At 44.9% G+C, this 25,588-nt stretch overlaps 1 protein-coding gene and 1 non-coding gene across 3 annotated transcripts in view; both read left to right on the forward strand.

The window, feature by feature from the left end:
- Positions 1-25,588, forward strand: part of ccdc141 (coiled-coil domain containing 141) — a 272,222-nt gene that overhangs the window by 196,763 nt on the left and 49,871 nt on the right. For both annotated transcript variants that reach the window (XM_038789287.1, XM_038789288.1), the window contains exons 16-17: positions 10,039-10,218; positions 10,312-10,461. In XM_038789287.1, coding sequence (XP_038645215.1) covers positions 10,039-10,218; positions 10,312-10,461 — 330 coding nt within the window. The remainder of the gene's footprint in view (positions 1-10,038; positions 10,219-10,311; positions 10,462-25,588) is intronic.
- Positions 25,363-25,558, forward strand: LOC119962552. The gene has a single exon (XR_005459911.1). It is a non-coding gene; the product is annotated as a U2 spliceosomal RNA (small nuclear RNA).

The following is a 25,588-nucleotide window of genomic DNA, read 5'->3' on the forward strand; positions in this document are numbered from 1 at the left end:
CACAACCAAAAGATGTGCAGAGCAGGTGGATTGGCCACACTAAATTATCCCTTAATTGGAAAAAAATAATTGGGTACTCTAAATTTATTTAAAAAAAGAAGGATAAGGATCCAACAGAGTGTTGGTCGTATCGGCCCATCTCACTCTTGAATGTGGATGCAAAGGTGTTGGAGGTAGATTGGAGGAATGCCTCCCGAAGTTGATAAGGGATGATCAGATTGGGTTTGTAAAAGGGAGACAGCTCTTTTCAAACATTAGGAGGGTATTGAATGTAGTTATGAAACTGGCAGAGGGAAGGGAGACAGGTAGTGGTGACGTTGGACGCCGGGAAGGCGTTTGACCGGGTAGATTGGGGATTGTGCCGCGCTTTGTGGAGTGAGTAAGATTACTTTGCATGGAACCGAAGGCGAGCGTCGCACGAATAGTATAAATTCGGAGTATCTTGCTCTGCACCGAGGGAACAGGCAGGGGTGTCCTATGTTCCCCCTGTTGTTTGCACTTGTGATTGAGCCTTTGACCATCACGTTGAGGAGTTTGGGGGTGTGGAGGGAGATAGTGCAGGAGAGGGTGGAGCTTCGGGCATCTTTGTACGCAGGTGATTTGCTATTGTATGTGTCGGAACTGAGTACGTCGATGGGTGGTATACTGGAATTGCTTCGAGTGTTTGGGCCTTTTTCGGGGTGTAAGCTAAATTTGGACAAAAGTGGCTGTTTTGTGGTGTGGGGCCCAAAAATCACATTCATATGTTTTGGTCCTGTCCAAAATTGGAGGGGTATTGAAGAGAGGTCTTTAGGGTAATCTCAAAGGCAGTACACGTGAGACTTGAACCAGGCCCCCTAGAAGCCATATTTGGGGTGTCAGATCAGCCGGGGTTGGAGGCGGGTGTGGAGGCAGATGTCTTAGCCTTCACCTCAGTGATCGTCCAAAGGCGGGTCCTGTTGTGGTGGGGGTCGGCTTCTCCGCCTTGTCCCTCAGCTAATTACTTGACTTTTAAAAGAAAATTTCTCCAGGGCTTATTTTCATGATATTTCCACTTCTACATTTACCCCACGTTTATGTCCTAATATTTATTTTTTTCGTATGTAAAGTTTTTAAATAGTGATTTTGTTTTTTGCTTTCCAATTCCTGTCTGCGAATCCTTGAAAATGATGAACTGCTTGGACAGATTTACAACATCGCTACAACCCCACACCAATTAAATAAAGTTTGTTCGCAAGGCTTCAAGATCAGCAGGGAGTTCCATTGCTTCACCAATGACTGCAAAATACACGCCGTTTCGGATCGAGAATATGCCACTCACTTGTGGCTGCTCAAAGAGCTGGGAAGTTCTATTGAATACAAAACTGTATTTACAAAAAGCCACTTTGCAACCGTGTTGGAGTTGCTTTGATCTTATTATGTTAAGGAATGCCTGTTGCCTTCTTTGCAGGACTAAGTGATGCTATGGATCAGCGATTGACATAAGTGCCAATTAGCTGCCACCATGATTCTGCACTCACGCCACTGCTGATAGGCACACTCTCATTTGACCTTCTGATTTTAGAAGAACTTTGCAATGTCATCTATGGAATGCAATCCAGACAACCATTCTTGCATGATGTCACTTAAGACAGCTGGCATAGCGTATCAGGGTATTACATTCCAAGGCCTGGCAGAAACCATCTGTCACACTTATGCAGAAAAATGCAAGTGATTGTGCATCATCAGCATCAGTTTTTAAAGCAGGTTCAATAAAATCTGCACTCCCATACAGCTCTGGACGATCACTTAGCATTGTGTACCTCAACCAATATCAACTGTTCCACTCTGAACCATCTATATGACATTTTATCAATTCTGATAGTCTGTGCTTTTACCTGTGATTTCACCCTGTCAGTACAATGAGGTGGGAGTGGACGGTGGGGGTGGTCAGAATGAAGACAGTAAAATAGCCAACCTCTTCCAACCATCGGCCCATTTTTCCAAAGGCGGTCAATGTGGTAGATCGATGGCAGACTGAAAGAAGGCAGGAAGGCACTAACATAATAAAGCAGCCAATTACATGGTGTTTTACCAAGTATTTCAATCTTACCTGGGGTTCAAAGGAAACAAGATCAGAGGAACGGGGCAAGCTTGTCGCACCAGAGGGTTGGGAGGATAAATGGAAGGAATGTGAATGTGTTGGCAGCGTGAGTCCTCAACTAAGCCAGGCTTGCAGGTTTAATGGAAGGGTCACTGGAAGCCTCAAGGCAGTGGAGGCATCGGCTGGTGATGGGGTTAGAGTTTTCAGATACTAACCCGTCCAGTGAGAACGTGAGTGGCTCAGAGGTGGACATGTAGCCGTACTCTGCAACATGCAACATCCAGGGGAGCTGCAGGGCTATAGGAAGCAAATGGAGGTGAAGAGATGATCATTGCCCTTGGTGGCTCGCTCAACTTCAGCTTGGGCCTCAGCGAACAATGAGCTGGGTCCAGTTCATACCGAGAGGGTCCCCCATCAGATCCGTCAACATCCTGGCAAAGTACACCGTCGGCCTCGAGCCCTCCACACCATTGGGTAGGCCCACAATCCTCAAATTTTGCCACCTGGAGTGGTTCTCCAAGTCCTCCAACTTTGCTCGCAGCCCCTTTTGGCTTCGACCACCCCCTGCAGCTCATTCCCCATCGAGATGAGCTGATCTCTGTGCTGCGACATGGCCTCCACTCTCTTCATCTTCTCATCCTGCTCCCTCAAACCGGCCGATGTCTTTGCCACAGCCAACCTCACCGGGGCAATTGCCTTCCCCACCATCTTCAAAGCCTGGAGCACGAGGTCAGCACCATGAGTCGTGGTGTCCAAAGCTTTGCTCAGTCAGTGATGGCCATGACTGAGTGCCTCGACAGCATGTTTGAGTCATTGGGGGACATGTCCTTGACGCAGGTGGATGTTTCCGAGGCGCTGCGGAGCATGTCACGGTCGCAGGTGGGCATTGCCGAGGTACTGCAGATCATGTCCCAGCCCCTGGGCGACATGTTCCAATGTCATGTGGACCTTGAAGGGGCGCTCCAGAGCATGTCCCAGTCTCAGGTGGGCATCACTGAGGCCCTGTCCTGGTCGCTGAGGACCGTGTCCCAGATGCAGGTGGACAATGGCGAGGCATTGCACAGGAATAGCCCACTCACAGGGGCATCGCCGAGGATATCGACACCATGGTGCAGCCATTGGGGAGTCACCAAGGCTGACAGAGTTAGATGATGCAGGGGCATCCGGAGCTCAGTCCAGTTGCCCCTCCATCACGAGGTAAGATTCAGGGCCTTACGATTGGGAGGAGGGACGCCTGGAGGCTGATCCGGAGCCTTCCGACAGGGTGATGATGGTGGTCACGAGCTCTCCCGTGTTCACCCGCCCGCCACAGTGCATCTCACTGTGCACCCGACATAACGGGATTGGCGCTGGGCGCAACGCTGTGGGAAAATCGTGCCAAATGCATCATTCCAGAATTTAAAGCAGTCTTCTTAATTTGACTTCATTCAAGGATTTAATTTTACATCAGATTCTCCATGTTTCCAAAGTATTAATACTATTGTTCCTCCTCGCTAGCCTTTCAAAATATACCCTTGTACATATGTCATCATCTAAACCTCTGCTGCCCATACCCCAATTTGCATCAAGTCCATTCATTCATCCTGTCCTTAATAACCTACAATGGTCCGCAAACAAATGCCTCAATTTATAAATTCTCATCCTTGTTTTCAAACCCCTCTGTGGCCTCTCTGCTCTTTATCTCAGTCGTCTCCTCCAGGCACACAAACATCAAGATAATTGTGCTAGTCTTGAGAATCACTTATTTTTACTGCTGCTCCATTGGTGCCTGTGCTTTTATTTAGCCACCTAACTCTGGTATTCCTTCTTTTCACCACTCTGCTTCTTTCCTCCCTTAAAACGCTCCATAAAATCCAAACTTTTGGTTAACTACCCTGGTATCTCCTTATGTGGCTCGGTGTTGTATTTCATTTTAGAATGCACCAATGAAGTGCCTGGTACATTTTATTATGTATAAATCTTGAGGCTGTTTGGGTCTGATGGAGTCGGGGAAGTATTCAGGTGAACCTGATAGTGGGTCTCCACATTGAACATATGGAAACAAGTTTGGCAGCACTCTAAATTGGGGGCAGTATCGAAGCTGGTGTTGATTTGGGTGAACCATCCATTTGAGTCGGCGAGGCTGGGTGGCCGGTTTAGGGGGTGGAGTGGAAGTGGGTGGGAGGGATGAGAGACTTGTTTTTGGAGGGGCGATTTACGAGCCTGGAGGAGTTATCGGAGACATTTGGGCTTTCAGATGCTGATGTTTTTAGGTACCTGTTGTTTTGTTATGCTCTTGATGTAGCATAAGCTGCTTCCTTGATATGCACTCTGACAAAGGAAAGTTCAGACTTGAAGATAGCTTTAACATATATATCAAACTGTTAACGATTCTCCTACTTGGATTCGACTCTCCTGTTAATCCTGCTATAGCTACTCAGACTGACGAATGGGTCTGCTACAATCCAGGTGGTGGGAGTGATGTGTTTCAAATCAACCCTGTGTACTCACTGAGTGTCTCCACTAGAAAGAGGAAGATCATGTATGCTGTGTCCTTTCATATGGGTTGGTGTAATGCCCCCCGTGGTAGTGTCACCTCTGTGTGTGTCCTGAATGCCCATTGGCCGTGTCCTATCTGACTGACCTATTGGTTGAATGTTTGTGTGTCATGTCTCTGGTGCTCCCTCTAGTGTTTATCTAGTCTACGTGTATTTACATAAACCCCTTGTGTGTTTACAGTGATGCATATCATGATGCATATGCATGAACAAAAACAGGTAGATAAGTGATGCTATGTACAAGTTATGATAACGGTGATCATTAAACAATCAGTCCAAATCATATGCATGAGTCCAAAATTAATTAATTATTATGGTCGAGTGTCTTTCGTGTTTGGTTGGTGAGTTGGTGATGTTGATGGTGGCATTGCTTTGTAAACACCGTCAGTGTCCCTGTGTGTAAGGAACCAAGAAGTGGTCAAATCACTTTGTTGTCTGATTTGGAGTCTTTTTTTCTTCCGATGCTTGTGGTAGCGATGTATGCAATCTGTATCGTCCTACCATGGTATGTCATGGTACTGAGCTGAGCAGTAACAGTGTCCCGCACTTGCAGAGTCATACCATGTTGTACCAGTCGCAGTTCCAGTAGCATTGTGTTTGTCGTGCTTGTTGTCGACGTTGTTGCCTTTGGTACGCTTCTTGTTATCGTCTTTGATGTTGTCGTGTTTGTTGCACTCAAGGACCACACTCTGTGGATAATACGAGTCCTTCACACAGTTACTCGTGTTAGCGTCCTTTGTGGCATCTGCTGTTGCCTTGAGTGTGCCATCACTGAGTTCGCGGCGCTCCCCATCTGGAGTCATGTTCGGCTTACTTGAATCAGCTTTGGCTTGTCGATTCTCCCCATCTGGAGTCTGGTCTGTTTCACTTGAGTCAGTTTTGGCTTGTCGATGCTTCCCGTCTGGAGCCCTTTCTGGTTTATCTGAATCAGCTTTGGTTTCTTGATGCTCCCCGTGTGGAGTCAAAATGTCCAGGAATGCATTTGCTTGTGGAGAGGCTCGAGCGAATGAGATTTGAAGTAACGTAGTGTCACCGGAGTCACCAATAGTCTCACTGTGATTGTTGAGTGGCTCTTTAGACACTAGCTGAGGCCTGTCACGTTGCACATCTGGTATGAGAAGTGGGATGCCGTTGTCACTTGTCTCACATACAGTGGGAAGAGCCTCAGTGTCTTCTTGTCGTTCACTTGAGCTGGGTAGACTGTCAGAGTCTTCTTGTTCACTGGAGCATGGTAGACTGTCATAGTCTTCTTGCTGTGCACTTGAGCATGGCAGACTGTCATAGTCTTTCTGTTGTTCACTTGAGCGTGGCAGACTTGCATTGTCTGCTGCTGGTTGCTCAGAGGAGGTTGCCAGACCCTCATGGTCTTGTTCATGCAAGGACTGCGCTCTGGTGCCTTGCGTTGCTTCTATCGTGGAGGCTGTCCACGAGCTCGCTGTGGAGGCTTGTGTCACTCCCTCTGTGGAGTCTTAGAGCGTTCCCTGTGTGGAATTGTGCATTGTTATCGCTGTGGAGACTGTCTTCACTTCTTGTGTGGAGGCTGGAACCCTTTGTGGTGCGTGGACTACTCTCTGTGTGGAGTCGTGGACTCTGCGTGGTGCGTGGACCACTCTCTGTGTGGCAACAGGCCGCTCTCTGTGGGCTTGGACCGCTCTCTGTCTCTTGGCATCAGGCCGCAGCATAATCCTGCACTCACGAGTCGGGATGTCATATATGCTGGGCTGAGGATTCCCCAATCTGAAGAACTCGTCGTTGGGGTCTTCAATGTACAACACGTCTAGTTATGGTTCGGATTTGGTACTGAGGTTGCCATTTCCCAAGATGAAATCTTCATCTGAGTCGTTGTCTTCCAAGACCATATCATTTTCTCGGGCGGTGCTTACTGAATATTGCAGGGTTCTGCCGAGGTTACTTTCAGCTACTGGTCAAACCTCAGGCATTGTGCTGTCGTTCCAGGTGAAAGAATCGGTTTTTCGGCTTTAAAACATTTTTTCATGTTTTGGGATATTTCCCCTTTAAGTGGGCGTGGTCCGGGCCTCTGACATCACGAAGTGTGTGATGTGGAGTGTAGGAAGCGATTGCGCATGCGTATATCGCTGTTCCTTTACTTGGGGCCTTTTTCGCAATTTTGCATGTGTAAACAGACCTTCCCGTCCTGTGCACTCTTCGCGCAACTGCGCAAGTGCAGCTCCTTTTTCAAGATGGCTGCAAATCAAAACTGCCACTTGTTGCTGCAAGCCTACCTCATGGTGAGTTTTGGTGCCTTTTTTTACTATTTTTTTGTATGTTCCTCGCAGAATTTGTCCAGGACTGCCTGGTAGTCGCTCTTGCTTTGCCCCTGTGTGTATTTGAAGGTCTGGAAGATTTCAGCTGCTCTTGGACACGCAATGGTAAGTAGAAGCTTTATTTTCTCTGCATCCACCACACCATCTTGGTCGGACGCTACCAGGTAGATCTCGAATCTCTGCCTGAACGCACACCAGTTTTCCCTGAGATTGCCTTGGTACCTGAGCTGCTGTGGAACCGGAATCTCGAACATCATCTTGCCTGGCTGCTCTTGCTGGTTGTCATTGTTTGCTGAGTTGTAACTATATGGATTTAAACAGTTCACTCACTGGTACCATGTTTTGTTATGCTCTTGACGTAGCATAAGCTGCTTCCTTGATGTGCACTCTGACAAAGGAAGACTTGAAGATAGCTTTAACACATTTATTAAACTGTTAATGATTCTCCTATTTGGATTCGATTCTCCTGTTAATCCTGCTATAGCTACTCAGACTGACGAATGGGTCTGCTACAATCCAGATGGTGGGTGTGATGTGTTTCAAATTAACCCATGTGTACTCACTGAGTGTCTCCACTGGAAAGAGGAAGATCATGTGTGCTGTGTCCTTTTATATGGGTTGGTGTAATGCCCCCCTGTGGTAGTGTCACCTCTGTGTGTGTCCTGAATGCACATTGGCCGTGTCCTATCTTACTGACCTATTGGTTGAATGTTTGTATGTCATGTCTCTGGTGCTCCCTCTAGTGTCTATCTAGTCTACGTGTATTTACATAAACCCCTTGTGTGTTTATAGTGATGCATATCACCACACCTGCAGGTCCCCAACTTCACCAAAGAGGTTTCATCGGCATTCCCTGTGGTGTTCTGTCCTCGTTGTTGGAGAGGGTTTTGTTGCTGGCCGGAATGGAGGAGGGAAGTACATAGGGGATTTATGGTATGATTATGGTGAAAGAGGCAGTGTTGGTGGAGGGGGTATGGCTAAGTGGGAGGAGGAGTTGGGGTCTGAGCTGGAGGAATGGGGTGAATACAATGTCATCATGTGCGAGGTTAGGGTTGATATGGTTGAAGGTAGTGCTTCGAGCCCACCTGACCAAATCCAGGATGAGCAAGCTGTTTGAGAGGGTGGGGGATAAGTGTGAGTGGTGTGGGCGGGGCCCGGCTAATCATGTTCACATGTTCTGGTCGTTCCCTAAGCTCATGGCGGTCTCCTTCTTCAGCACCATGTCAGTAATTCTACTAATTGAACTGAAGCCCTGTCCCTAGGGGGCCCATATTTGGGGTGTTGGACCTGACAGAGCTGCAGACTGGGGCGGGGGCTGATGTCCTGGCCTTCGCCTCACTGATTGCTCGAAGGTGGGTGCTGCTGGGTGGAGGTCAACTTCTCCACCTAGTGCCTCAGTGTGGCTGGGGGATCTTATCCAATTCTTATATCTCGAGACAGTTAAGTGCACTGTGAGGAGAGCAATTGCGAGGTTGTACTGGAGATGGCAGCTGTTTATTCTGTACTTTCTTTCTAAAATATTTTTATTGACATTTGTCAGTTTTTACAGAATAATAATTTAAAATATAGTTCACCTGGTATTTACATGTCGTGATGTCTCTTATTTACAAATGTTTACATATACTCTCTCCATCTGCTGTCCACCCCCCCTCCCTCCCTTACGCCCATTGACAGTCTGTTTTTTCCCTAATACACACTGTACCATCTTTCACCCTGCGTGTCAGCCACTGTGCTCCCCTATGTTCTGCTGTGGTTTTGGTTGTTGTCCTTGCAGGGTCCATCGGAGGGGGGGGGGGGGGGGGGGGGGTTGCTTCCTGCCCCTCCCCTCCTTCCTTTCTCCCCTTGTTTCACTCTGTGACTCCCTTGGGTTCCCTCCTCACTTCATCTCCCCTCCCCCTCTGCTCCTCTCCATTGGATGTGTTCTTATTTGTTTTCATCCATCCCTCCTCCCCCCTCTCCCCCCCTCCTTTCCCTAGTCACTGTTGGCTTCAAACAGGTCTTCGAACAGGCTGCTATATAGCTCCTATGCTTTGTGGAAGCCCTTGTCCAACCCTCGGATGGTGTACTTGATCTTCTGGAGGCGGAGAAATTCCGATAGGCCTTCCAGCCAATTTGCAGCTGTGGGTGGTGCTGCGGATTGCCAGCCGAGCAGGATTCTCCGGCGTGTGATGAGGGATGCAAAAGCCAGGCCGTTGGCCATCACCCCATATGTACTTCTGGCTGCTCCGATACCCCAAAGATTGCCACTCTCGGGCACGGCTCCACCCTCTCCCCCACAACCTTGGATATTGCCTTGAAAAAGACTGTCCAGAACCCGACAAGTCTGAAGCAGGCCCCAAACATTTGGGCGTGGTCGGCTGAGCTTCCCTGGCACCGTTCACATTTATCCTCCACCTCCAGGAAGAACCTGTTCATTCAGGGTCTGGTCAGGTGCATTCTGTGCACCACTTTAAACTGCATGAGACTTAGCCTAGTGTAGGAGGAGGTGGAGTTGGTACTACTCAGTGCTTCACCCCAGAATCCCCAACCTACTTCCGCCCAAATGTCATCCTCCCATTTTCGCCTGGCTCCATCCAGTTGTACTCTTGGCCTTTCCAGCAACCGTCCATAGATGTCCTCACAGTTCCCTTCCCCGCCCCCGTTTACTGTCAAAGTTTATTAGTTCTTCCAGTAACTTGTCTCTTGGGCCCTAGGGTACCTTTCCGCCTCCTTGCGGAGAAAGTGTTTAATTTAAATGTGCCGGAGTTCCTGTCCTGTCGGTAGCTCCAGATCTTCCATTAGATCGTCCAAGGTCGCGAGTCTGTCCCTTATGTAAAATTCCCTGACTGCTAGTGTCCCCCAGTCCTGTCTCCATTTTCTAAAGGTGGCGTCAAGCATTGCTGGCGGGAATAAAAAGTTGGTCACTGTTAGCTGTAGGGAATGAGGAGGGAGGGGAGTGGGGGATGGGGTTTCTGTCGGGAGATATTTTGTACAGGGGTTGGGAGGGGGGGGGGATGAGGACTCCAGGTTTTTTAAATTGTAATACTGTTTTACTGTGTGTGTATAAAATTGAAAAATGTGAATAAATACTTTTTTAAATAAGGCCCCATATAAATAAAAGTTGCTGTTGCAGTAATTTTTATGATCAATTGTTATTTAATGGGTTTAATTTCAGCTTGAGGAGATGATGAAGACCGGAGAGCTGCAATATCCAGAACTGTTAAGAATGTCTGACACCAGCAGTCAAGCAAAGATACAACTTAGTCACCACAAAGAAAAGGAGATACATGTGCGCCATTTGTACAAATTGTCTCTTACGTTAGCAACGGATATAATCTCTATTGCACAGCAGTCCGTAAGTTAAATTTAGATTGTGCAGAAATCTTTCCATTGACACAAATTACTAAATTCGCTAGCTTGTTTAACCTCTGATAACTTTCTTTTGCAGAAATTCATTGAAGCTTCAGTGGACTCTCTTCAGCAGAAGCTTGAAGTTCTAGAGGGTCAGAGCATCCAGTGGAGTGCAAAATCAGATCAACATGGAGAAAAACTGGAGGCAAATTTGCATTACTGTACCATGAAAGAAGAAACGAATGAGGTTTGTAGAAAACTCAAGGGGTTTTTGGAAAAAGAAGGATCAGTTGATTTAAAACATTATTGCGATGGATGAGGCATATTGGTGGTTTGCCAGAACTCCATGTCAATCTGCAAACTTCCCTTATTGCAGACAATCACTTTGGACTGCCTTTCTTTTTCCTATCTCTGATACTTAAATTCAAATGTCTGCCATGGCATGATTGTTTACAGTATGTACTGTTTACAGTATGTGTTGAAAGGGACTGACACAAAGATGGAGGAATAATTTTTTGTTCTGCCCATTTTCTGGGTGGAGAACAGGAGAAGGGAGTATTATGATCTGGGACCAGACACCACCATTTACTTGGATACTGGACAGAAACCCCAATATTTTATTTTAATTTTGTAAGACTGTGAGGAAAGAATACCTTGACCCGGGAGTGATTTCAAATAGAGAACTGGTATATTAAAGCAAACTTTATTACTAACACAGTATTAAAATATCTTAACATCACACACAAAAGTAACTTGTAATTACCCCTTACACATTGTTAATCAACACCAGGTTAAAGTCCAACAGGTTTGTTTCAAACACGAGCTTTCGGAGCACGGCTCCTTCTTCAGATTCACCTGAAGAAGGAGCCGTGCTCCGAAAGCTCGTGTTTGAAACAAACCTGTTGGACTTTAACCTGGTGTTGTAAGACTTCTTACTGTGCTCACCCCAGTCCAACGCCGGCATCTCCACATCATTGTTAATCAATACAGTGACACAAAAACCCTTAACTGCTGTGTTCAGTGTGTTGCTTCCTACTGAAGCTTATCCAGTAGTCTTTATAGGGACAGCTGAAGGCTGTCACCAAAATAGTAAAACATTTGTTTTGAAAGTCATATTTATATGGTAACAAGAGAAAGCATGAGTGTTCATCCTGGCTCCACAGTGTTAATGTGACCTATTAATGGACTGTGAACACAGCTCTCTTGCTTGCCTCCCTCCCAGCCCCTCCACACCTTCATTTCCAGGACCAACAAAATTGCTAAGCTTCCTCTGGGATAATTGCCATCTGTTTTGCCTCTGGCCCACACTTTCCATGTGTGTAAATATTTCTCGACAAATTTCTAGGTCAAAATCTCTATTTTTGGTGCAATTTGTGTCAATGGCTTTTTCAGTGTGGAATATGGTGCTTTAGGAGTAATTATTTAGGAATAGAGCCAAGTTTCCCAATCCACATAGTAATCTCACTGCCTTGGATTGTATTAGAATCCCAGACCAGACCCCAACAGTGGCTAGGATACTGGCAGAAACCCCAATGTTTTATATTAATTTTGTAAGACTGTGAGGAAAGGAGCGATTGCACGAAGAAATAGGGATATGGTATATTAAAATAAACTTTATTACTAACACAGTATTAGAATATTTTGAACATTGCACCACAAAATAACCTACAATTACCCCTTACACAATACTATTTAATACAGTGAATACAATACTCTTAACTGCTACCTTTATTCCCACTTAAACAACAGGAAAAGATACATCTCAGCTCTCAATCCACTTTAACTACCAATGGAACATAGGAATACCTGCTTTACACAGATATTCTTTGAGAAAGAGCAATCTCTTGATACTGCTTTCATGTCAAGATCCAACTCCTATCAGACCTCTGCATAAACTCTGGCTGTATGTCTGCAGAAGATGCTTCTCAGCTTGTTTCAGCTCTCCCTTGTCCTCAGACAATGCTGCATTGCTTTAAAGACTGTTCATCTCTTTAGCAGAACTGCTGTGAGAGAAAAACTGCTTGACTCTGGTCACAGCTTCAGTCAGATCAGAACTGAACATTTCCTATCAGTGAAATAAACTAGTGAACAATATGAGCCTTCTTTAAAAATGACTAATTCATTACCATGTGGTTAATTGAAGGGAGAGTGACAGCACAGTAAAACCAGTGAGAACACAGACCATAAAAGCATAGCAGAAATACACAGGGAGACAGGTCAGTACAGTACTCTTCCAAAAGAAAATGAGAGACTCCGGAAGATCTGGGAGAATGCTCCACTACAATAACAATAACCTGTGAATTCTCAGGCTAACATTAACTGTTTCGGAAGGAGATGCCTACATGTTCCAGCAAACGTTGCGATCAAAAGCAGCTGAACAAACTTGGAAAATTGATTCAACACCAAAGACCACGTATCACTTTAATGATAACTTTTAAATAAATATTTATTTATTTATTAAGCACCTTTCTCCATTACATAAAGACAAAAAAGTATTGGCAAACAATGAATGAAGTTGAAAGCCAGTCATCATTATTATGGAAGCAAACGCAGCACCCAATCTCATGTATCATAAGATCTCATAAACAATCAGATGAATGATCAGTTAGTCTTTCATTCATGGTGAAGGAAGAATTTGGAATACTGTATGGGATCATTAATGTCTATTGATCCATAGAACAAGGTAGATGGGGCCAGTGTTGGGTAAACCCAGTCTTTAAAGCTTTGAAAGGTGGAAGGATCACATATGTTTAGTCACAGTCAAGCAACACCTTGATTTTAAAATTTCATTTACATTTACAAATCTCTCCATAGTTCTGCCCATCTACAGTTCTGTCATCTTCTCCAACCCCACAATCCTCTGAGATATCAGCTGTCCTTTAATTCTGGCTTTTTGTGCATTCCCAGTCATAATTCATCCACCATTAGTGGTTGTGCTTCATTTATCTAGGCCGCAAGGTCTGGAATTCCCTCCTTATAGCTCTCCAGCTCCCAGCAGCATGGTGGCACAGTGGTTCGCACTGCTGTCTCACAGCTCCAGGGACCCGAGTCCAATTGCAGCCTCGGGTGACTGTCTGTGTGGAGTTTGTAATTTCTCCCCGTGTCTGCGTGGGTTTCCTCCGGCTGCTCTGGTTTTCTCCCACAGTCCAAAGATGTGCAGGTTAGGTGGACTGGTCATGCTAAATTTCCCCTTAGTGTCCAAAAGGTTAAGTGGGGTTACTGGATTATGGACATAGGATGGCGGTGTGGGCTTGGGTAGGGTGCTCTTTCCAAGAGCCGGTGCAGACTCAATGGGTCGAATGGCCTCCTTCTGCACTGTAAATTCTATTATTCTAAGATTTTATACCTCACTTTCCTACTTTATGATACTTCTTAATACTATCTCTTAGACAAAGCTTTTTGGTCAATTGTCCTAATATATCTTTATGGGTTTGATGTCATACTTTGCTTTATAATGCATGTGCAAAGCATCCTGGAAAGTTTCATTATCTTAAAGGTGAAATAGAAATGTAAGTTCTTGTAATTGTTGTTTGGACTTCCAAGTAGACGTGGTAGGATGCCAGGAATGAAAAAACTGTAGCATCTTTCTGGACACAGTTGGGATGTATGGGGAATATTAGGCTGAGTGTCACAGGGAAATGTGCTTCAATTATTTACAACCTATGTTAATGATTTGGATGAAATAGACATTGTGTATTGTAGCCACATTTGCTGGCGATAGAAAGGTAGGTGGGAAAATAAATTGTGAAGATGCCACGCGGGCCTGGATTTTGTACTAGTTAACTTGGCCAAACTTTTCTTTAATACTCCCCCTGCCTTAGTCCTGAACTCACCTTTTTCTCTAGTACATCGTCTATCTCCACTCATGCCCTCTTTGAACTCACCACCCCCTTGAGAACAGGGAGAATCACCAAAATCACCAACTCAGACTCCCAACCTAGAGAGAAAGTGTTCTCCAAGGCGGGATCTTAATTGCTGGGGGTCAGGTCCAAGATGGAGTCAGACCAGCCAATTGGGAAGAAGTGCAGAGGCAGCCACAAGGGCAGTCAATTGTGGAGGTGGGCTGTTTAGAAAGCTTGCCTCAGTGCCATGGGACTTTATCACAATGGAAAAGAAACACAAAGGCCCTCCAGCTCTCACCCCTTTCACCCTCCCCTGCCTCATTCAAGCCACCCCATGCATTTCTATGCACCAAGTCCCTATGTCTCCTCATGCCCCCGATGCCAAGCTCTGCCCTCCACCCTCCCTCTCAGTTCTCTTATGCCTACTGTAGGAGCATTTCCAAGGCCTGAGTATTGAGCTAGCTTTTACGTGGGGTTTCTCCCTCATAGTTATGGCTCAGCTTAATACACAGTTCAGCAGATACACATCAACCTGGTTAAGGCGGTTTTATTATTCCTAGCTTGGTTTCATCTACATGGAGTGAGATCTGGATAAATGTCCCGATCAATTTGGCTAACACTGATAAAAACACACCAATTGTAGGATTATCCAAAAATCAATAGCCAACCCCAGTTGGACTTGATCCAAATCTTGGAGTTGTCATTTTTATATTATTCAATGAAATTTACTTTAAGCAAAATGATGACTTGTGATCAGCTCATGAGTTAACCCCATCCAGTCACCTGTTGTTTACCAGGATCTTGTTCCCGTTCTAAAGTTGTTTTTCTGACACTCCCATGCTATGTGTCGCAGTCAGTTCCTGTCCACCACATTGTTTATCCAGGAGCAGGATGCCAAAGCTGGTTTTCTCTTTACACCATGGATTGTTTAAGACAGGATATTGGGGGCACCGATAAGAACTGTTTACTGAGTTGACTGTATCATTTGCTGACCACACTATCCTGGTTTGTCTCAAAAACTTGGGCAAGTTAGCTAGCTTAAGTCCAATCATACATTGTGGCCACTGCTTGTAGCAAGAGTTTAAATGCTTATCACTGTTAGATCCTAGAATTACAGGTTTAATGGTTAATAATGAATTCTGCATATACTTTCTATGATTAATCTCAATCCTTAATAAACTAACTTATGTAGAACCATTCTAGTGTTATCCCAGCTATTCAGTTTTAAGAGATCTCATCTGTGGCAAGTTCCGCTCTGCCACTCACCACATGTGTCAGTGTCTGCCCTTCCACCCATCCCCTCAGGCCCATCATGGCCCCTGTGCCAAACTCTAGCACTTCCATGCTGATTGATCCACTGTACTCTTACCGTAGTGTATCGTGGGATTTGTAAAAAAGAAATTAGAAAAAAATAACGAACTGACAAATTTTTCCTATGAGACAAAGTCTGACTGCAAGCTAATAAAATCACACAGGTCATTTGACGTTTCAAAAGCTACAAACTGCAAATACATCTAAACCACTAAAGTTAAGTCAACAGACATTGTGAAATTGGCTGCAGAGATCACAGAGCCTGAGCATACATAATGAGACATGATTCAGACCCCAGGCAGCTATTGAATTATAAAAATTCTTGCTGCTCAGAGTTTGATTGACAGCTCAGCCTCTCTGATCTGTGCAGTCAATTTCACAATGTTTGTTGCCATAACAAGTGCTTTCAAATACTTCTGTTTTTTTCCTTTTTGAAATGTCAAAGGGCTTGCAAGAGTGATACTTATATTAGCTTGAATCCAGACTTTTGCTCATCAGAAAAATTTATCAATGGATTACATTTTTTCAAAACTGTGGTTTGATAGGTCCCACTAAGCACTATTGTTTCCATAAAGTGTACAGTGAGTCAATGGACATAGAGTGCCAGAGCTTGGCATGTGGCAAGAGGAGCCTGAGGGGGCAGTTTGGCAAAGGGGCATGAAGGGACATGTGGAGTGGGTGGATGGCAGAGTCTGGCAGAGGGGCATGAGGGGAATCTTTTGAATTTACAGATTTGCAGAATAAATGTTACTGTTACTATTATTACTCTGATCTCAGCTTGTCTTTGTAAAATTCGCATTACTCATGACTGTTGTGCATGCTTTTTCATTTCTTACAGTCGAAGCAGTGATTTTCATACACGTCTAATTTATCGCTATTTTTTACCTGCATAATAACTAAAACAGATCACAGCAAATTATGTACAGATGTGATTATAATCCCAATTTTTACCATTGATTCTTAAAATGACCGGTTACATCGCCCAACTTCACCACTGTTCATCTGCGGTTGAAACCCTCATCCTTGCTTTATTGTCTCGAGACTTATGATCATCCAAAACTCTGCCACCTGTGTCTTAAATCACAGAAAGTACCATACCCCTACCACCACTGTGCATGCTGACCTACATTGACTCCCGGTCAATTAACACCATGATTTAAAAATTCCCACCCTTGTTTCCTAATCTCTCCATTGTCCTGCCCCTCCCTTTCCCTGAAACATCCTACAACCCCACAACCCTCAGAGACATCTGCAGTGCACCAATTCTGGCCACTTGTGCATCCTCCATTTTAATTGCTGCACCATTGGTGGCTATGCCTTCAGTGTCTTGGCCCCAAGCTCAGGAATGCCCTCAATGGGGCCATCTATCTCACTTTCTTCCCTCAAGATATTTCTTAAATTATACCAGCAAGTTTTCAGCAGACTTTTAGCCATCTGATTGTTATAACCCCAGCGGAGGTCATGGGATAGGAATCATAAGGTTTCCCGTGCCCTGCGGGGAATATGAACTTCCCCGGTAAAGGGGCAAGGCTTCCCCTTAACAGGTGTAGCCCCTCTAATATAAAAAACACAAATTGGATTCAGGTTGGGGAAGGTGACCCTCCAGGGAGTGGTGGTGATTTGATTGTAAGTAATAATAAACTTCTGTGTGCTCTAACCTATGGCTTATGCATGGCAGCTCACCTCGGATCTCACACTGGCATGATAATGAGATTCCATGAGTAAAACTGGCTACCATTCAGGGCCTCCTCAGCATGCACAATATTTCAGAGGATCATGGAGAATATATTGTGGGGGCTACCACGCATGGCAGTGTACTTGGATGATGTATTGATAACCGGATCATCCGAATAGGAGCACCTTGCAATTTGGCAGAAGTGCTACAAAGTTTTGTGGTGCCAAAATGAAAAGGCTGGAAAATCTCAGCAGGTCTGGCAGCATCTGTAGGGAGAGAAAAGAGCTGATGTTTCAAGTCTAATGACTCTTTGTCAAGGCTAACAGACAGAGAAAGTGGGAAATATTTATACTGTGGAGTGAGAATGAAAGATGAGCCATAGCCACAGAGACCCAGGGAAACCGGGTGCTAATGGCCACAGAAACCAAGGGGAAAGAGTGCTAATGGCAGACCCCAGAGAGAACAAAAGGTGTGAAAGGCCAATTTTTCAGCTTTGTGGTGGCTGGTGTCCACCTGTGCCAAGAGAAGTACGTCTTCAAAGCAGCCGAGGTGTTATACCACGGTCTGCACACATGGGGGAGAAGGTTCAGGCCATCCGTCAAGTCCCGGTGCCAGGGAGGGCCAACGGAACTTTGGCCTTTCCTGGGGCTGGTCAATTATTATGAGAACTTCCTCCCAGGATTAGGCACAACATTGGCTCCCCTCCATAAACTACTGAAGCAGTGACAACTCTAGGCACCGAGCAACAAGCAGCTTTCACAGAGTAAAGCATCAACTTCCCTCTTTGAGACTGCTTACTCATTTTGACCCTTCTAGGCCACTCATTACTGGCCTGTGACACCCCCTTATGGCGTCGGGCCTGCTAGAACATTGTAATGGAAGTTGGTCCTGAGCGACCTATCGCATTTGCATCTCGGACATTGGCCGATGCGGAGAAACAGTACACGCAAGTCGAGAAAGAAGGACTGGCCATGGTATTTGACGTAAAGAATTTCACCAGTATGTCTACGGGCACCACCTCACTATCCTGAAGGTCCACAAGCCCCTTCTGAGGCTCTTCAAGGAGGACCGTGCAATTTCTCTCATAACCTTCGCCCACGTCCAGCACTGGGTGCTATTACTGGCAGCATGACTACTTATTGGAACACCACTTCAGGGCCCACATACCCCACGTGGATGCTATGAGCCGTCTACCACTGCCCATTAAGCCACCTCATCCCACCACGGTCCGACGAGGCAATAACTGCCCTCCATTTCATGGACTCGCTACCAGTCACGGTATCTTGGATCCGCAGCTGGACCCAGACTGACGCACAGCTCTCCCGCATCAGGCATATGGTGCAGTACGTGGGGTCCAGCACCGGGCTCTCCCTGCGGACTTGATGGCTTACACGGGGGAGATGCAAGAACTGAGTATCAAACACAGCATGCTCTTATGGCGCACCCCAGTGATGGTGCCCAAGTGTGGACATGCAGCGCTCATACTAGACCTCCATAATGGACACATGGGAGTGTCTAAAATGATGATGCTCATCCAGAGCTACATCTGGTGGCCTGGCATCGACGTGGACATTGAACGGGTAGCCCAGCGATGCCCCCAGTGTCAGGCTCAATAACGATTACCTACGGCAGCCCCTCTCCACCCTTGGGAATAGCCCAAAATGTCTTGGGCCCATGTTTATAGCGACTTTGTGAACCCTTTCCTGTGGGCAATGTTCCTCTTCCTGGTAGACGCCCACTCTAAGTGGCTTAAGCACTGTGGATACAGGCGGCAACTGTCCGAGCCACTATGAGAAAAACTATGCCAGATTTTCAGTACACATGGAATCCCCGAGGTGTCCAATAACGGCACGGTGTTCACATAACCCCAGCGGAGGTTACGGGAAAGGAACCATCAGGTTTCCCGTGCCCTCTGGGGACTATGAACCTCCCCGATAAAGCGGCAGGGCTTCAACAGGTGTAGTTTGGGGAAGGAAACCCTCTGGGGAGTATGTGGTGATTTGATTGTAGGTAATAATAAATCTCTTTTTGCTCTAACCTACGGCTTATGCGTGGCTGCTTACCTCGGATTGAACACTGACTTAATATCTCTTCTGTGCTTCAGTCATACATTGTTTTATAATGCTTCACTGATCACCTTGTGACGTTTCATGATATTAAAGATGCTATAAATATGAGTAGTTGTGGTTGATCATAAAATACAGCTGAGCAATTATTTTGTTTAATAGTTCATCAGGCTTTTTCAATGCATGCAGGGTTTTCTCCCTCAAAATATTAAAAACTTGGTAGCTGTTATACAGCCAACCATTCAAGTGTTTTACCTGACACCCTCCACACCTGAATAAACAAAATCAGCACAGCTGCTCAGAATGGTCAGCCGCTGATGCTTCCAATCCTTTATATCCAGCTCAAAACATATAGATATCGATTAGAAATTCTGTACATGTTAACTAAGGCAATGTGTCATTAATTTTTTTTCACTCTCAGCATGAATGAGCATGTTTGAGTGACAAATATAACCTCAAACTTAAACTGAGTATTGGGGAAACATAGGTGATTAAAATATTTTCTATTTGGTTTAAAAACTTTGCTTGTGATTAACATTGCAAGACTTAAACAAGACTTCAAATGACAGCTAAAATAAATCTATCACTCAGTGTTTTTGCAAACAGCAATTTTTAGCAATCTTTTGAAAGTGGCAAATGTTTTGTTCCAGGTAAAATAAATAGTTTGTTTATGAAGAAATAATGTCATGAGTCAACTCTGTGACTGCTGTATTTGTAAATTCATTCATACAGCATTTAAGTGAAATTGAATAAAAGTGGAACAGTTTGAAGAAATTGCCACGGTGCTAATTTTTAACAAAATATTTCTATTTCTTGATTTTAAACCCTCAGCCGAGTTGCTAGTCCAGAGATATAACAACTGGACTGGTGCAAAGTGAAGATTTAGAAATGTTAAAATGTTTTCATTGCTGGAAGTTTCAACAGATGATAGCAGGAGCTCTGTTCATACCACAGTTTTGACATGAAAGCTATACTTGGAAACTACCACTCTCAGAGCGATACTAAATGACAACTGTACTCATCAGACTTGTGGTTAGACAATTATATCTGAACCAGAAAGACTAAACTGCTTGCACACCGAGCTACCCTGTATGTTTAACTGTGTGGGCCCTTGTGAAATGTCAGCAAATCAACAAGCTCAGCGGCTGCATTGGGAGTTCTGCCATCATGTTTAAAAGTAGCAAATGACTGTAGACCAAAAAAAGACCCAGGGGAGAGGACACCCAAACAGTTGTTTTTCTTTGTCAGGAGTCTGAAGTAATAATGGAGTGATTCCCAAACTAGTAATTCAGCATTTCTAGAAATCGTTCTCCAACATTGCCAGTTTTAAACAAGACTTCGAATGACAGCTAAAATAAATCTATCACTCAGTGTTTTTGCAAACAGCAATTTTTAGCAATCTTTTCAAAGTGGCAAATGTTTTGTTCCAGGTAAAATAAATAGTTTGTTTATGAAGAAATAATGTCATGAGTCAACTCTGTGACTGCTGTATTTGTAAATTCATTCATACAGCATTTAAGTGAAATTGAATAAAAGTGGAACAGTAAATACAACGTGGTAAGATTGAGGGTTCATCCCTCACTGCACTGAATTCTTGGTGTCAAATTCATTGTGGTGAAGTTGGTTGGGGTGGGGGATGGGATCAGAAGGAGAAGGAGAGTCAGAGATTCCTACACTTCATTCTCGGACAAATATTAGAATGGCATTGAGAATGCGTTACCCGCCAACCTCCCGGATTTATCTGGAAAAAGCAAAGGGAATAAATCAAATGGTGACAAATCTGAAATAGGAAATGAAAGGATTATAAATTTGCCTCTTAATATATAATATGATTAAACATCAATGTACTTATTCAAAATCAATGGACATTGTGATATATTAATATTATAGGCCTTGGAAAAATGTTGTAAATTTGCCATTTACTTTGAACCGGTTACGACCATCTTTTCTAAAGTAGTGGGAAGAACAAGTTCATAGAAATATGCTAAGCATAGAACATAGAACATTACAGCGCAGTACAGGCCCTTCAGCCCTCGATGTTGTGCTGACCTGTGAAACCACTCTAAAGCCCATCTACACTATTCCCTTATCATCCATATTTTATCCAATGACCATTTAAATGCCCTTAATGTTGGCGAGTCCACTACTGTTGCAGGCAGGGCATTTCACACCCTTACTACTCTCTGAGTAAAGAACCTACTTCTGACATCTGTCCTATATCTATCTCCCCTCAATTTAAAGCTATGTCCCCTCGTGCTAGCCATCACCATCTGAAGAAAAAGGCTCTCACTGTCCACCCTATCTAATCCTCTGATCATCTTGTATGCCTCTATTAAGTCACCTTCTTCTCTCTAACGAAAACAGCCTCAAGTCCCTCAGCCTTTCCTCTCACTTCTCTGCATTAAACTCCACTGTGCCACCTCTCAGCCCAGCTCTGCAGCTTATCTATGTCCGTCTGTAACCTGCAACATCCTTCCGCACTGTCCACAACTCCACCGACTTTAGTGTCATCTGCAAATTTACTCACCGAATCTTCTACACCCTCCTCCAGGTCATTTATAAAAATGACAAACAGCAGTGGCCCCAAAACAGATCCTTGTGGTACACCACTAGTCACTGAACTCCAGGTTGAACATTTCCCATCAACCACCACCCTCTTGTCTTCTACAGCTAGCCAATTTCTGATCCAAACTGCTAAATCACCCTGAATCCCATGCCTCCGTATTTTCTGCGATAGCCTACCATGGGGAACCTTATCAAACGCTTTACTGAAATCCATATACATCACATCAACTGCTTTACCCTCGTCCACCTGTTTGGTCACCTTCTCAAAGAACTCAATAAAGTTTGTGAGGCACCCTTCACAAAACCGTGTTGACTATCCCTAATAAAATTATTCCTTTCTAGATGATTATAAATCCTATCTCTTATAAACCTTTCCAAGACTTTGCCCACAACAGAAGTAATGCTCACTGGTCTATAGTTACCGGGGTTGTCTCTACTCCCCTTCTTGAACAAGGGGACAACATTTGCTATCCTCCAGTCTTCTGGCACTATTCCTGTAGACAATGACGACATAAAGGTCAAAGCCAAAGGCTCAGAAATCTCCTTCCTAGCTTCCCAGAGAGTCCTAGGATAAATATTATCTGGCCCAGGGGACTTATCTATTTTCACACTTTCCAGAATTGCTAATACCTCCTCCTTATGAACCTCAAGCCCTTCTAGTCTAGTAGCCTGTATCTCAGTATTCTCCTTGACAACATTGTCTTTTTCCTGTGTGAATACTGACGAAAAATATTCAATCAGCACCTCTCCTATCTCCTCGGACTCCACGCACAACCTCCCACTACTGTCCTTGACTGGCCCTACTCTTAGCCTCACCATTCTTTTATTCCTGACGTACCTATAGAAAGCTTCAGGGTTATCCTTGATCCTACCTGCCAAAGACTTCCCATGTCCCCTCCTGGCTCTTCTTATCTCTCTCTTTAGGTCCTTCCTAGCTAACTTGTAACTCTCGAGTGCCTTAACTGAACCTTCACGTCTCATCTTTACATAAGACTCCTTCTTCCTCTTGACAAGTGATTCAACTACTTTAATAAACCACAGTTCCCTCCCTTGACCACTTCCTCCGTGCCTGACAGGTACATACTTATCAAGGACACGCAGTAGCTGTTCCTTGAGCCATCTACACATTTCAATTGTGCCCATCCCCTGCCTTCCCCATCCTATGCATCCTAAGTCTTGCCTCATCGCATCGTAATTGCCTTTCCCCCAGCTATAACTCTTGCCCTGCGGTATATACCTATCCCTTTCCATCGCTAAAGTAAACGTAACCGAATTGTGGTCACTATCACCAAAGTGCTCACCTACCTCCAAATCTAACATCTGTCCTGGTTCATTACCCAGTACCAAATCCAATGGGGCCTCGCCTCTTGTTGGTCTATCGACATACTGTGTCAGGAAACCCTCCTGCACACATTGGACAAAAACGGACCCATCTAAAATACTCAAACTATAACGTTTCCAGTCAATATTTGGAAAGTTAAAGTCCCCCATAACAACTATCCTGTTACTTTCCCTCCTATCCAGAATCATCTTTGCAATCCTTTCCTCTGCATCTCTGGAACTTTTCAGAGGCCTATAGAAAACTCCCAACAGGGTGACCTCTCCTTTCCTGTTTCTAACCTCAGCCCATACTACCTCAGTACACGAGTCCTCATCAAATGTCCTCTCAGCCACTGTAATACTGTCCTTGACTAACAATGCCATCCCTCCCACTCTTTTACCACCTTCCCTGAGATACTGAAATATCTAAACCCCGGAACCTGCAACAACCATTCCTGTCCCTGCTCTAGCCATGTCTCCGAAATATCCACAACATCGAAGTCCCAGGTACCAACCCATGCTGCAAGTTCACCCACCTTATTCCGGATGCTCCTGGCGTTGAAGTAGACACACTTTAAACCACCTTCCTTCCTGCCAGTACACTCCTGCAACCTTGAAACCTTACTCATGACCTCACTACTCTCAACCTCCTGTATACTGGAGCTACAATTCAGGTTCCCAACCCCCTGCTGAATTAGTTTAAACCCTCCTGAAGAGCATTAGCAAATTGCCCCCCCAGGATATTGGTACCCCTCTGGTCCAGGTGTAGACCATCCTATTTGTAGAGGTCCCACCTACCCCAGAATAAGCCGCAATTATCCAGGTATCTGAAACCCTCCCTCCTGCACCATCCCTGTAGCCACGTGTTCAACTGCTCTCTCTCCCTATTCATCGTCTCACTAGCACGTGGCACGGGTAACAACCCAGAGATAATAACTCTGTTTGTTGTTTGTTCTAGCTCTAAGATTGGGCCCTAGCTCCCTGAATTCCTGCCTTACATCCCTATCTCTTTTCCTACCTATGTCGTTGGTGCCTATGTGGACCACGACTTGGGGCTGCTCCCCCTCCCCCTTAAGGATCCCAAAAACACGATCCGAGGCATCACGGACCCTGGCACCTGGGAGGCAACACACCAACCGCGAGTCTCCCTCGTTCCCACAGAATCTCCTATCTATCCCCCTAACTATGGAGTCTCCAATGACTAATGGTTTACTCCTCTCCCCCCTTCCATTCTGAGCAACAGGGACAGACTCTGTGCCAGAACTGTACCCCATGGCTTACCCGTCGTCATCCCCACCTGTATCCAAAGCGGTATACTTGTTACTAAGAGGAACGACCACAGGGGATCCCTGTACTGACTACTTCCCCCTAGCCCCTCTCACCGCCACCCATCTATCTTCATGATTCAGGAGTCCATGCCTGGGACACAGGGTGGGAGATCAAATTCCAAGATGATACCAAAATATCCAGGGCAGTTGGTCAACCCACTCCTCAAAGCTGGTTTAGCTCAATGGAAGCTGGTTTAGCTCAGTGGGCGAGACAACTAGTTTGTTTTGCAGAACAGGGCCAGCAGCACGGGTTCAATTCCTGTACCAGCTGATAATTCTGAATTGAATTGTCCCTCTGTGTATCCTAAGAGGCGCCGGAATGTGGCGACTAGGGGCTCTTCACAGTAACTTCATTGCAGTGTTAATGTAAGCCTACTTGTGACAATAAAAGATTATTATTATTAAATATATTTCAACTACACAACCTTCTTTTATGCTTTAATAAACTACAGATTTTCCTTATGCTGTTGTCGTTAATATCTCCAATAACAGTGCTGTTATGGTTGGTTTGACTTTCCATAACAGCTGACATTGGCATCCATTGATATACTATGACAAATTTCTTTTGCAATGACCTCACCTCTGCGTTTGTCTCCTCGATTGAAAACTCACTTCATGACTCTGTCGGCCAGAAAGCCATAAAATCTCTTCCTCTTTAGATGCAACTGAAATGTTTGAATATTTGCATTATCATAGAAATCCAAGAATACAATATCTATAATCAGTACTCTATAATGATTATTTGGTGTAATGACAACGGCAGTGGACGGGATTCTCACGCTGTTCGTGGCAGCAGGATTCTCCAGTCTGACTGCAGTGAATGGGAGATTTGGCTGAGCACCAAATTCTCCCTCCTCACGAGCAGTGGTAGTGGGGCGTACTCGAAGCGGAGAATCCAGTCCATTGTCTTTGTATCTTAACAATTAGGTATAATCCTTTTGTAATATTGTTAAGATAATGGAAAACCAACTGTTTTATGACTGGATGTTTATAATGTATTTAACTATCATCGCCCTGATCTTATCAAGAATATTTTGATCTATCGCTTCTCGGCCTTTTGGCTAAGATCGAGTGTAGAGGGGCGCCTTTTGACGCAGATCAGGCATGTCTCTCTTGCGGGACCATGAATTGGATTCAATTTGAATTGGTTTTTGGAGCAGGCAAGGATCTGGATTCGGGGTTTGCCTCTGATCCACACTCTGAGATCTGGCTTTGTAACTCAGATAAAGTAATAAAAAAAATAATATTTTGATCTAACTATTTGGGT

Source organism: Scyliorhinus canicula, chromosome 2, assembly GCF_902713615.1.
Source record: "Scyliorhinus canicula chromosome 2, sScyCan1.1, whole genome shotgun sequence".
Classification (NCBI taxonomy): domain Eukaryota; kingdom Metazoa; phylum Chordata; class Chondrichthyes; order Carcharhiniformes; family Scyliorhinidae; genus Scyliorhinus; species Scyliorhinus canicula.